Source organism: Eptatretus burgeri, chromosome 11 (genome assembly GCF_056783735.1).
Source record: "Eptatretus burgeri isolate ZD-2024b chromosome 11, Ebu_testis_v1, whole genome shotgun sequence".
Taxonomy (NCBI): domain Eukaryota; kingdom Metazoa; phylum Chordata; class Myxini; order Myxiniformes; family Myxinidae; genus Eptatretus; species Eptatretus burgeri.
The window spans coordinates 10,528,510-10,542,948 of NC_140971.1; the positions used below are offsets into that span (position 1 = coordinate 10,528,510).

General features: G+C 44.9%; 1 protein-coding gene across 2 annotated transcripts in view; it reads right to left on the bottom strand.

The window, feature by feature from the left end:
- Positions 1–14,439, bottom strand: part of PHLPP2 (PH domain and leucine rich repeat protein phosphatase 2) — a 106,386-nt gene that overhangs the window by 54,484 nt on the left and 37,463 nt on the right. For both annotated transcript variants that reach the window (XM_085845182.1, XM_085845181.1), the window contains exons 6-7: positions 5,479–5,709; positions 5,038–5,243 (exon numbers count right to left, since the gene is read on the bottom strand). In XM_085845182.1, the coding sequence (XP_085701308.1) occupies positions 5,038–5,243; positions 5,479–5,709 (437 nt within the window). The remainder of the gene's footprint in view (positions 1–5,037; positions 5,244–5,478; positions 5,710–14,439) is intronic.

Genomic DNA, 14,439 nt, shown 5'->3' on the forward strand with positions numbered 1-14,439 from the left:
AAGTTTGGTATGCGTGAATAGAACGCTAAAGTACGCTATCATACGTCGTAGTAAGTGGAGTACGTCTTGTAATTTTGAACATGTTGAAAATTTTACGACGTACTTGCCGTATGACACACGCTCCGCATGCGATGGGAATAAGTTGTACACACGATATGCGATCGGTGACACACATCGACACACGTTACTTGTAAGGTGCCCATAAGTCAAAACACGTCAAGGTAATGGTTAGCGTCAGTGTTCCAGACTCCCGGTTTTTTTTTTCTTCGGTATGACGGTGTTCAGTGTACAGTGCAGTTATGATTTAAATTGTTGAGCGGCAACCTATTAATTATATTATATTATAACCGCACTCGAAATCGAAGTGTCAAAATCACCATCATGCCGAAGGAAGGAAGAAAAAATAAAACTAAAAAAAAAACAAAAAAAACAGGGAGTCTGGAACACTGACGCTAACCATTACCTTGACGTGTTTCGACTTATGAGCACCTTACAAGTAACGTGTGTCGATGTGTGTCACCGATCGCGTAACGTGAGTACAACACGTTACTCATCGGTTAGAAATAAGTTTCGGGTACGCTAAACATTACCTCGACGTGTTTCGACTTATGAGCACCTTACAAGTAACGTGTGTCGATGTGTGTCACCGATCGCGTAACGTGAGTACAACACGTTACTCATCGGTTAGAAATAAGTTTCGGGTACGCTAAACATTACCTCGACGTGTTTCGACTTATGAGCACCTTGCAAGTAACGTGTGTCGATGTGTGTCACCGATCGCGTAACGTGAGTACAACACGTTACTCATCGGTTAGAAATAAGTTTCGGGTACGCTAAACATTACCTCGACGTGTTTCGACTTATGAGTAACTTACAAGTAACGTGTGTCGACGTGTGTCAACGATCGCATGACGTGCCTACAACTTATGGCCAGCGTTATGCGGAACGTGTGAGTCATACGCTGGCATGTCTTAAAATTTCAAGCATGGAAAATTTGAGGACAACCGAAAAGTACAACTTTTAAAGCCAGCGTACAACGACGTATGGCAGTGTTTTTCAGCGTGCTCTCAATGTTATCAAAATTTACCCATAACATATTCGACGTGTACCAGCGTTTGACAAATTTTCCAAAAATCGGCATAAGCTGGCTAAAACGTCAAGGTGTGACTGGGCTTTAAAGCAGTAAAGCACAGTTGACATCCCATAACAGCCATAACTGCTTGACCTGTGAGAAGTAATGTCCATCTGCCACATGACAACATTACTTCTCCTTTACTGCCTCACCAACCAGGAGGTGAGTTTGAGGTCGGGCATCTTACTATAATTCACCGTCTGTTCCCAGGTACCGCAAAAACAGCTGAACCGATCGCAACCATTTTTGGGGTGTGTAATCCTGGGACCCCTTGGAGTAAAATAGGGATAAATATAATAACATGACCCCCTTGACGGCTCCCGTAGGGAGCGGGTGCTTCTAGTAATAACAAACCAAAATATGGCCCTTCTGACCCAATAAATACATCATAGCATTGAAACCCCATGACCGCATGCATACAGCTTCGCTCCTGCACGGACAGCTGCAGCAGCGCATACTTGAGTCTATTTTAAAGAGAGGATCTAAGCTTGTATATCGAAATATATATATATATATATATATATATATATATATATATATATATATATATATATATATATATATATACATATGTGTATGTATTGTTACGGCTGTGGAAATTCGCATTACACCATAAAGGCCCTCAGGTGAGATATCTCCATAGGTACATGTGGAGTTAGCCCAAACCCGTTGTATAGAGGGAACTTATGTGATCCATCCGGACTGCGACGCTTTGAGTTAGTAGTTTTTCTTTCTCTATCTTTTATTTCAAACAAACAGCATCTCAACAACCACGCCATCCCCACCACAGCACCAACCACACTACAACCACGCCATCTCCACCATCTACGCTACCACATCTTCGCTACTCGCCATTCAACAGGCCCCGTGAGGTTACGATCTCCGCGGAGGAACAAACAAAAACCAACAAGGATGCTCGGTGGGCTTTTCCCGCCTGTTTCTCCCGTTTGAGTTCTCTGCGCTCGGTGTGGTGGAGGTACGATCCGAGCCAGGGGTTATAGGTGAGAAAAGGTGGGGGCCTCTTTTTGGGGGAATAATTCTCTGGCCCAGAGCCAAAAACTGACGCCCCCAACCCCCACACGGGGCGGGGTGGAGGGAGAGCGTGAGGGAACGCCCCTTTTCGGGAACCTTCTCGAAGGAAGGTGGAGCCGAAAACGGGGCGGAGCGAAGGGCGGAGCCCCGCGCTACAAAAGGCGGACAGGACGGAACTTGGGTCGGTTGGTCGAGGGTTGGTTCGAGAGTCTGGTTTTCGAGGCTTCCGGTCTGCTTGTCTTGTCGAGGGAAGAGGTCCTGCGCCCGCGGCTTGGCAAGCGGCCCTGTCAAGAAGGCACGGACGGGAGACGCGGCAGCGCCAGTTGTGAGGTGGACCTGCGCGCCCGGACGGGGAGTGCCGGAGAGAGGTCGGGGCCAGGCGCGACCACGCTGACAGTCGTGGGAGAGGGACTCACCAGCCACAAAAAGGGAAGTCGCGACTTCCTTTCTTTTTCCTTTACTTTTGTGTAAATGTATGTTGGCGCCGTCCGTCAAGTAGAACTGTTTAAGTGTTGCCATGTGTACGCGTATTCGGTTTTAACTCTTCCTTTGCTTTTTTATGTGCATTTTGACTGTATGGCTGTGGATCCGTGCTTGTCTGTGTGTGTGTGTGTGTGTGTGTGTGTGTGTGTGTGTGTGTGTGTGTGTGTGTGTGTGTGTGTGTGTGTGTGTGTGTGTGTGTGTGTGTGTGTGAATAAAAATGCTTGCTTGTTGAACTGTTCCCGCTCTGCTTCGTCTCTTTTCCTTTTTTATTGACCCTCCATCTTGCATCACGTAAGGGGGTCGTAGTGGGTTCAACATCCCGGTAATTAATTGGAACCGTCAAGGCCGAGGATAACACCGCTCGGTTATCACTGTAGCAAGGAACGGACCGCTTAAGCGGTTCGTGTCCGGAGTCGGCCTGTGGCGTGGTACGATCGCCCAGTCGACCATTCGCGCAGGTACTTCGGTAGATCGAATTTGGCGAGCAACCCTATCCTGCGCGGGTGGGCAATTGGCACGATCGTGGTGAAGTTAAACCCCCACCCGTGACTAGCTCCGGCGTTGTTCCGAGAGGGTTTGACTGTTTTTGCAACTGTTTGACAACTAGTGTTTCAGGTACTTCCCATTTGATACCTTAAAAGGTGCTGTATGTATACAAGCCTGCATGTGAATTGCCAGTCAGGTAAATAGTCTGTATCCTTACTCGCTTGAATTTTGAGCAGGTTCCGATATCGCATCACAAACTTGGACAGAGCTGATTGAAAATTATTCAGAAAAAAACCCCCAAAAAAATCAATGAAAAGCAAAAATTAAATCGAGAATTATAGTATAAACTGGAAATTGATGCGAACACATGAATGGACATGCCTCTGCCTGCAACCAACTTTTAAAGAGAGAGAGAAAAGAGGAAGAAAAAGGGAGAGAGGAGAGAGGAGAGAGGAGAGAAAAAGTTTCTAACTTGAACTAATGATTTGAGGACACATGACCTTTGACCTATTGATCCCAAATTTGAATCAGTACATCTTTATCACAAGTCATACTTCTGCCAAGTTTGGTTGAAATCCCTTCTGTGGTTCACAAGTTATTGTGTTGACAAAGATTTTCAATTCAAGGTCACATGACCAGATAGACTTTTCACCTCATTTTTTTTTAATTATTAATTTAATTTTATTTATTTTTACAGGCTCAAAGGCTCATAGTGGAGCTGCCACCACATAAACATGGACATACAAAAAATACACGAGACAACACAGTACTGTTTGACGAGACAAACAGCTAATATAATGAGCTTCGGGGTGGTGTTGTCACTTCCCAGGGTACTCTGTGTTCCAGCGACGTCAACAATGGTGCCGCTTTTCTCACTGTATCCAGCGGGGCATTTCCCAAAGAGGAATTCCCTGCTCTCCACGGATGCCAACATATGGGGAGTGTCCAGTTTGAACTCCAAATCCAATCAGTTCAATTTTTTATTGTAGATTACACTTGTACGAGTACAAAGTTTGGTTGACAAGTTATCCCTTCAGTGGTTCACAAGTTATCGCTCTAACGAAAATTTGCTACGCACGCACGAACAACCCAAAAACAATGCACCTTCAGCTGTGGAGGCATAAATAAATATTCAAATAAATTTGCAATGATAATCATATTCATGTTTTTTTAGTGATAAAGTTACCAGTCTGTGAGGCTCGTTCTTGTCACCCGTGGTTCGTGCTCCCAACTCCATGGCCTGAGAGAGTTATGCTATTGGCTACAATGTATGGTTGAATGCCAGCAAAGCAATTGTACAAGACAACATTTTTATTGCCAGTCTTTTGTAATCAGATCCTCTTCACCAAATGTTGAGCTCACTCTCACTACATTAGAGCTACACGCCTCAAGCTACATCATGTGATTCAGTCTCGTTGAGGACAATTAAATGCGACTGAATGTCTGGTGTTGGCTTAATGGCTAGGGTAGTGGGCTTGGGATCTGAGGGTCCTGAGTTCAAATCCCACTCAGCTCTTGAATTAACACCAGGTGGGGTTGACTCTGCCTGTCATCCTTCCGAGGTCGGCAAAATGAGTGCCAGCTTACTGGTATACTGTATCGGAGTGGTGACCCGTCCAGGATTGTGTCCAATAGCCAAGAAGACTGCTTAGGCAGCACCAACGCTCTGCATAGAGTGTGGTCCCAATGGATGGATAGAAATGCGACTGAAAATTAGAAAGCTTGCACCCAAGCCAAAACACACGGGAAACAGACTCTTCGATATTACAAAGTCTTCTGACTCGGTGTCTTCAAAGATAACATGTCCGAGTTTTTCTTTTCTTTGAAGACCAAACAATCGTTAGTTTGATGGTGACTTTTAGATTATTATTTTCCCTTTGTATGAGGACATGTGGAGGACTCACGGTTTCCAGAAGCTTGAAGCGTGCGTAGAGTTTGACCAGCCAGAGAAAGAGACGTTAGACGATTACGGTCACATCGTAAGGTCTCCAGGCTAACCATACACAGCAGATCCAAGTCACCAGAAAGCTGCCCCTCTCGCAGGTCTAACTGGGTCACGTGGGCAAGGTTCATGGGATTGCACGACTCCAATGACGACAAATGATTCATGCTGCAGGGAGAAAGAAAAAAAAAACCGTCATTTGTGAGGTTTTAAAAAGGCCAATTTTGACCGAGTAAATTGAATAACAAAATAATACGCAGAACCATTGGCATATTTACAAATAAAACAAGTTCGTTTTTTGAGAAAAATAGTACAGCTGGAATAGAGAAGCAATTAAATCGATCCGTTGGACTTCACGACTGAAGCTGCATATTTTGTGTGTTTGCTATTTTTGGCCAAATACCGCAGCTCCACATGCTTGAGGAGTGGGAGTTTTGCAAGGCAGGCAAGTGGCAATGCAGGGAGCAGATTTCCTGCGAGGCAGAGCCTGGTGATTGCTGGGAGGCGAGTGCAGATAGCGGGGAAACTCCGAAGTGAGTTGAAAGATAGTCCGATGTAGGAAAGTGCCTGCAGCGAACTCAGCTGCTGTGGCAAGCAGGTCAAATGGTTCCCATCCAAGATCAAGCTCTGCACACTGGAACAATTCAAATAAATAAATAAATAAATAAAAGGAGGAAGAGGCAAAAAAATAAAATAAAAAAAGATGAAGGCAAAAGTTGACAAGAATATTAAACAAGACAAGACTGGTTCTCAGTGTATGTGAGGATTCATCAAGTCAGCACAATTACGTGCATTGATACACATCAATATATCTACGATACTGAAAAATAGAAAATGTTTGTATGTATGTGTGTTTGTTCGTCCTTTATAGGCGGCCGAACCGTTGGATGGAATGAGATGAAACTTGGCATGAGTGATCCTTGGGACATGAGAACGGACATGGGGGGGGGGGGGGGTCAAGTTCAAGATCAAAGGTCACGGGGTCAAGGGGTCAAGGTCACCGGGTAACTTCAATTTCTCAATTTCATCCGATCGAGACGGGACCAACGCCATTCGACAGATAATCAAAATTAAGTGACAAAGTTGATTGATGACATTCACTTCCGACTTCCGGTTTTCAAGTTATGAGGTCATAAATTGACTAAAACGTCAATTTTTCATGTTTGTTTGTCCTTTATAGACGGCCAAACTGTTGGATAGAATGAGGTGAAACTTGGCATCTGTGATCCTTGGGAACGGCCATAAGGGGATCAAGGTCAAGGTCAAAGTCACGGGGTCAAGGTCACCGGATAACGTCAATTTCTCAATTTCATCCGATCGAGACGGGACCCACGCCACTCAACAGATAACTGTACCCGCCCATGGGCGGGTACTTTGCTAGTATCTATCTATAATTCCAGCAATGTGTGTGTGTGTGTGTGTGTGTGTGTGTGACTGCTGTTTCTCGACAACCACTGGTCCGATCTAATCGAAACTTGCCAGCTATATTGCTGGGGACCCGAGTATGTGCCTTTTCAAGGTTTGATATTAATCAGACAAGTGCTTCCCAAGTTATGGCCATTTATTTACCAACCAATGACAGGACACGTTGCTGCGTAGGCATGGCCGATACGCCATTTAGTTACCAATCACAGGACACGTTGCTGCGTAGGCGTGGCTGCGAAGGCCGGTGTGCGGCCGGCCGACGATGACGTCACGTGCCTTGCCGGTTATGATGGGGATTGGTGCTTTAGTTACCGTGGCGTAGGAGTGGCAATGGTCAATGGCAGAGAATGTCATGGCAAGCAAACCAGGGAGGTAAACTTGATTTTAATTTGGATTTTAATTAACTGTGTGTGTAAGTATCACAGCAGTTGTTTCTTCAATGAAAGCGATAATTCGTGGAATGCATATGAACATTCCGTGCGGGCACGCACCACTTCCAGATGGTGATGACTTAATGTATTCTAATAATTTCTCGATTTCTTATGTGCATTTATAGATAAACACAATGCCCCAATCCAGTCATCGTTTACGAGAGCGAAGGAACGGCCTGTGTGTGGTTGTTTGTGGCTCGCGGTTTGAATTTTTTTGGGGGGGGGGTTACACGTATGGCCACGCAAGAACGGGCACACACGTACGGCCACGCAAGAGCGAAGGAACGGCCTGTGCGGTTGTTGTTTCTGGCTAGCGGTTTGAATTTTTTTTCTTGCACGGATGGTCACGTACTAGTTTTTTTAATACAGATATAGGGCTGACAGGATGGCTGAGAGGTACATACATGACCTCGAAGCTGTCGAGCTTGGGTTTGATAGCACAGCACAGCGATAAAATGACATCTCGTTGTTTCAACAATGTGTGTGCCGTCTCTTGGATGAACGTTAAATGGGAATCCCGTCTGCCAGCATTTGTTGGTGGACGCTAAAGATCCCACGGTGTCCTTCTTGAAGAGGAGGCGAGCTCTCGCTGGCACCATGAAAAAAAAAATTACAAATTCCTGCCCTAACTGGGAAATTACAAATTCAGCAGCACAGCCATGCCCTCAGCCAATGATGCCATCCCACAGCCTTGTGTTGGCATGTCGACGAAGAAGAATGCAGATCAAGGAGACTGTTCAGCAGAATGTGAAGGATTTCAGCCAACAACTATTCATATGAAGTGGGGATTATAAATATAGAATTTATTATGATGTGAGGTATGATGGGAAGTTGCATCAGCACACTGAACACAGCTCGGAAACTGCTACACACGCACTGCAGAGGAAACAGAAAACACACGACGACGTAAAGCAAAATTATCCAGCGGCTTCATTATTGTGTGTGTGCTATTGTGGCACGTGCAATTTTAATCCGGGTAACCACGAAGTCACAACGGTAGTCACCTGGATGTAAAGTAACCACTGCTATAACATGGAAACAGCATTTAAAAGATCTGCTTATTAGCAATGTTATATGGAGATCGAGATTTTCATGGAGTTCGATGGTATTTGAACAATATGGCTGCCAATGCATGATTGGGAATGGTAAGAAGCAGAAAATACCCCTGCTAAACAAAATGTACAGCACAGATAACACATCATGGAATTTGATAACAATCACGAAACCCATGCACAACTGAAAGACAATGTGAAATTCTTGGACAGGCAGAATCACCATGCCATTGTAAAAGCCACAATAAGAGGTACACAGGCGTTCGGAAGCCAAAGTGGGATTTTTTTTTTTTGTCCAACCTTGCATTGAGGGTCCCACAATTGAGGTTGTTCTCGGTGTTTGCATTTTCAAAACAAGTCGGAGCAGAAACACTCAAGGATGCCAAACTGGCACCGTAGACAATTTTGCAGATATGGCTGGTTTCTATGGTGACCGTTAACCTCCTTTTGTACGTAAATGAGAAAAACCAAAATGTGCATATTTCATTAATTATAACTGATATCATCTGCATACAGTGTTGTGGTTCTGGAAAGACCCTGGGGTATCGCACACAACACATAAGGGATCCCTCATTTAGATATTTCCAAAGCAATTCTGTTTCGTTCAATTACCCATCCCCTCACATCAGTGGACAGGGAAATGCAGTGTGTGTGTGTGTGTGTGTGTGTGTGTGTGTGTGTGTGTGTGTGTGTGTGTGTGTGTGTGTGTGTGTGTGTGTGTGTGTGTGTGTGTGTGTGTGTGTGTGTGTGTGTGTGTGTGTGTGTGTGTGTGTGTGTGTGTGTGTGTGTGTGTGTGTGTGTGCGCGCGAATCCCCTTTGTAATTCTTCCCTTTCTAAAATCTCTTTCTTCATTTCTTTTTTCTCATCTCTCCCCCAACCCCTCTGAACCCCTCTTCTCCCCCACACCTTCTGACAGCGCGCGCACGCACACACACACACACACACACACACACACACACACACACACACACACACACACACACACACACACACACACACACACACACACACACACACACACACACACACACACACAATCTGAGTCTTCCAGAATGCGCAATTTCAGCACTGCCATCACCGCCCCAAGAGCCATTCATCACTGGGTGTGTTGCAGTGAGGGAAGCTATATGGCTGAACAAAGCACCAAGTGTGTAACTGGGCATCGCCTCCAAGGGAAGGTCTGGGCATGCGCCAATGAGAAAGCGGCACGCGAAGGTCAAAGGGTGCTGCGGTGACCTTCACTCCCAGAAGCCACGCCTCACCGAAGAGGAATAAAAATCGGTGTCTTCCAGGCATTGGAGCTGCTGCTTTGCGTCTGGGGAATGGTACGAGATGAGCTGCACACAAGACGAACCTCTACAAGGGTGAACCTCTGCGGAGACGAGCAGGCTGGTGGCACGAGACAGAGTGGGCGAACAGCACAGGTTCCCTGGACGCAGCGGCCAAACACACTGACTTAAACAATCTGTCTCTTCTGTCGCTGCTTCCAATTTGTTTACTTGAGATGCAAAAAAAAAAAGGATCAACGGTTACGTCTTGACCCGTCAGGGAACAGAGTTTCAACGATTACCCCTTGACCAGTCTGGGCGGGGTTACTGACTGGCATTGACAGTTTCCTCTCATGCACACATTGCAAACACCAGCACATCTCCCGACACGCTGATCCACACACTATGCTCTTTCTCCTCCTCTTCCTCCCTCTCACGTTGGGAACCACATAGGACCATGTGCAGGTAAGAAAGGAGACAATACGCCTGTGTCTCTCTGTCTCTCAATTTCAAGGTTGAATGAGGCGTACCTATGTTGTGTTTTAGTGGTAAGGCCAAATGTATAAGGAAATCCTTACATGCTCGGGGTTAAGATCCTTCTTTGTGATACTGCGTCTTTGTAAATACGTGCCTTTGTTAAATCATTATAAATTTTCCAAACTTGCTCGATTGTCAGTTTTCTCCATTGGTTAGACATAGTAAATCATAAGTAGATGGGAGGTTGAACCTGAATGATTTGCTATGGCTAGCCAACGTCCCACTTATGGTTCTGCTCGGCCGTACCTGATTAATAAGGGTGGGGCGTCGAGAGCACGGTTCCCCATACTGGGATAACTAAATTACCGTTACTGGGAAAGTAACGTGAGGTTTGGGCGAGGGGACCCTGCCAGATTTAGACATCAGACGGTATCCGTGGTTGCTTAGCAACCCGTCATGCTGCAGAGTTATCTGCAGCCGTCGGCTTCAGAATCAAAGGTTGGGAAGCGGGTCCGAGAGGCCACTCCTGACCCGGCAAGCAAATCCATAACAATATTTTTAAAGTGTTTGTTTGTAAGTTATTCCTTCACGGCCGACCAAACCGAGCATGTAGAGGTCCCAAATTTTGGGTGGAGGTACTTCAGAATCTGGTACTTTAGTCCAGCCGTTCTGGAGAAGATTTTTTTGTAGGTTTTAGGGTAAATCAAATATGGCTGCCCAACCACGTGACCCGTGATATCATACGAGTGAACTTTTTGTTCCTCATAGATAGACGGTCATACACGCAAACTTTCGCTTTGATCTGTTCAGCCACTTCAGAGAAGATCTTTGAAGGGTTAAAAAATAAAAATAAAAAAACATGGCTGCCGAATTACATGACCGATGCCATTAACAATTATTTTCTGTGAACAATTTTATACCGAGATGACCCTCCAAAATTTTCACACTGATAAGATGTTAGGTTCGACATGCAATTATGACGTCACAATGAAGGCACCTATGACATCATCAAAAAATTATTCCCCAAGAAGAGTACTTGCCGTGTGGCAAGTTTCAATTTTTTCCCTTGGTGTGGTTTCAGAGATGGAGGTCCAAAGTTTTTCCATTTTCCTAATTTGGTTGCCACACCACGTGACCTATGACATCATAATTAACAATAACAACAAAATAAAATTCGTATGCGAGTAGCCGCTCCAGTAGTGAAAATTTTGTCTCAATCCGACAAGCGGTTGCGGAAAAAAAAACTAAAGGCCCGGTCACACCTTGACGTTTTAGCCAACGTATGCAGATTTTTGAATTTTTTTTCTAAAACGCTGGCACACGTTGAATACGTTATGGGTAAGTTTTGATAACATTGAGAGCATGCTGAAAAACACTGCCATACGTCGTTGTACGTTGGCTTTAAACGTTGTACTTTTTGGTTGTCCTCAAATGTTTTCATGCTTGAAATTTCACGACGTATGCCGGCGTATGACTCACACGTTCCGCTACGCTGGCCACAAGTTGTATGCACGGTCTGCGATCGTTGACAGACGTCAACACATGCTACTTGTAAGTTAATCATAAGTTGAGACACGCCGAGGTAATGTTTAGCGTACCCAAAACTTATTTCTAACCTATGATTAACGTGTTGTTGGCACGTTACGCGATCGTTGCCACACATCGACAACGTTACTTTTAAGTTACTCATAGGCTGAAAGATGTCGGTATAATGGATCGTCCTTGCGTCAGCGTCCACGGCCACGGCCAGGACACTTATTTTCAGCATTCTTCAAACTTTTCTTCGGCATGACGAGGATGTTCACACTTCGATGTCGAGCCTGGCTATGATTCCAATTGTCCATCGGCAGCGTCTATTTAAAATAGTCGAGTTTGAGCGTTTTAACACGTTCAGAAGAAACGCTTCAAATTTCAAAACCCAGCGTCAAAAAACAAAGGCGAGTGACAGCAATTTAAATCGTTCATTGTAAACAATGAAAATAGTTGAGTGGTACCGTTTAAAAGTCGTTGAGTGTAAAAAAATCCAATTGTTGAGCGCAAGCGTCTACTTTCAATAGTGGAGATGCAGCCATTTAAATCGTTGAGTTTATCATTTAAATCATTAAATCGTTAAACGCAAGGACGATCCATCATAACCCACACCCTCCCCTCACACTCACCTACTACTGCCAACATGAACAAACTACTACTAATACTAATACTGATACTGATACTGTGCCTGCTGACATGGACATCGACTCAAAAAGGACTCGAAAACACTGTTGGGTTCCCCTTTTATGAGCAGCATTTTTATATACCAATTCCCAAAACCGCTGGGAACACGTCTTTATATGGCAGTTGTAAGCTAGAAACACGTTAATTTATTTTTTTTGTCGACCGGAAGACGTCATTGGAATACGTCTACATACGTCGATGTGTGTTGGGACTACATAAAGAATTGGTTCAAAGCACGTCAAACATAAGTTAGAAATAAGTTTCGCGTAAAAAAGACATTACCGCGACGTGTTTCGACTTATGAGTAGCTTATAAGTAGCCTTCGTGGAGGTGTGTAAGCGTCTGCATATCGTGTGTAAAACTTATCCCCATCGCATGCGGAACATGTGTCATACGCCAAGTACGTCGTAAAATTTTGAACATGTTTAAAATTTATTGACGTACTCTACTTACTACGACGTATGATAGCGTACTTTAGCGTTCTACTCACGTATACCAAACTTACTCATACCATATTTGACGTGCCCCAACGTTTTAGACACATTTTTCTTAGGTCGGCATACGCTGGCAAGATCGCCAAGGTGTGACCGCGATGTTGACACTTCCATTTCTACGGCAGTTATGATTTGAATCGTTGTGCGTCAGCCTTTTAATAGGCTACGTCACGACATCGTCGGCGATGCGTGCAACGCGCTATGCCTAAGTTAGACTATCGTTGGGCATCGGTTGTGTAGGCCGACAACAGGTTCAGCATTCGTTGGTATAAGTTATCTATAACACAACGAAACGTTCTGTGTCCGTTACCAATGCGTTATACATAAGACCAAGTCGCTATGAATACGTCCGAATCTTTAAAAAAAATATCAAAAGTTCAACGTAAGCCAGCGTTTTAGGTACATTTTAATACGTTGCCATCGCTGGCTAAAACGTCAAGGTGTGACCGGGCCTTAAGTTCTGTGCAGATAAACAAACAACCAAACCCAAATGCAATCCCCTCTCCTCCGGCGAGGGTAACAAGGAGTGCGTATTCAGCAAACTTGGTGCCGGCAGTGAACCCAGTCATCCAACACCAGCTTGCACATGAGCACGGATACCAAGTAGCAATTGATGCAAGCAAACATGGCGATGATGGCTTGCATGTGGACATTGACAGGAAGTTCTCCGATGATCCCAATTTCAGGTGCACGAAGACAAAAACCGTTTCCACATACACTTCAGAGACACTTGAAGAGATTACAGAAGTCGGTAGGTCGCTGCAATTCTGCACGACCTCAAAGAAAACCTCAACGTCGCTGTGACCTTCATGATTTTATTTATTTATTTCAAGAGACACTGCTCGGTTTGTGGTAATCCAGATACGAACCAGATAAGGAAAATGCGAATCATCGAAAGTGAGTAGTCTCAGATGCAACTGCTCACCTTGGCCATCATAAACCGTTCACGACGGCAATATGTACTGGATGGTTGTCATGCGTGCAGAGACCAACGGGCTAATAAAGTTTTAGTGAGAGTACAAGGAGCTGTCAGTGACCTGCGCGCACCAACGACTGCAAGGCCAAATCTACAGCACGCAAATCGGTGCAGCGTCGAGAGCGACCGACGTTCATGCACCACCGATGAAAGATCCTGCGTATGACAAACGTGCTGATCGGTCCACAAGTAGGAAACTGATCAGAAATGTACAAACTATACCAACGTTATGGAGGCACCGTCATGACGAGAAGAATGTTCATGACCCCAGTGTCAACGCATTTCACAGAGGATCTCATTCGAGCGTAGAGCAACGGGTATTTGCATGTCGAGTCGTGTTTCATGACAAAAGCGAAAGACGAGTTCAATATGGTTCCCGATTTTGGAGCAAGCTATGAAAAAAAAAAGAGCGGTGAATCATGTGAAAAAAGAACCCTGAGATCATGCCTCTCCGTAAAGACGAACACCAGCGTCGAACGAACACCGATTTGGCAAAACAATACACAAGTCACAAACCATGATGGATCAACTCGGTAAACTTTCGCGAAAACACAACACGGGAGCTTCCAATGATGACGATTTGCAACATAATTACAAGTCTGCTCAGCAAAACGCCAACTCCCGGTGCAAGGAACAATCGATGTACTGACAAAGGAGAAATAAATAATTAAACAGTTGCACAAGCGTGGTGTCGTGTGCTCAGATGATGAAGTCTTGAGGTTTCGCAAATCCAGGGCCACTGCATCAAAACGAGTCGCAACGAGAGGGCTTAAACTGCACACGTCACAGGAAGGAGCACGAACAGGCCAGGCACAAGTTGCTGTGGACAACATTGATGAGGATATAGAGTCAGAACGGCTTGCAAACGACGCGTGTACTCGTGATGCTTCTGACAAAAGTGCGACGAGGGAGATGAAACGCTGCTGCCAAAAACAATACGACGCATCAAGAAAGATGAAATGACACAAGTGGATGATGATGATGTGCCAGTGCAGAGATATGCCGAGGAAGTTTCTTGGCAAGGGCT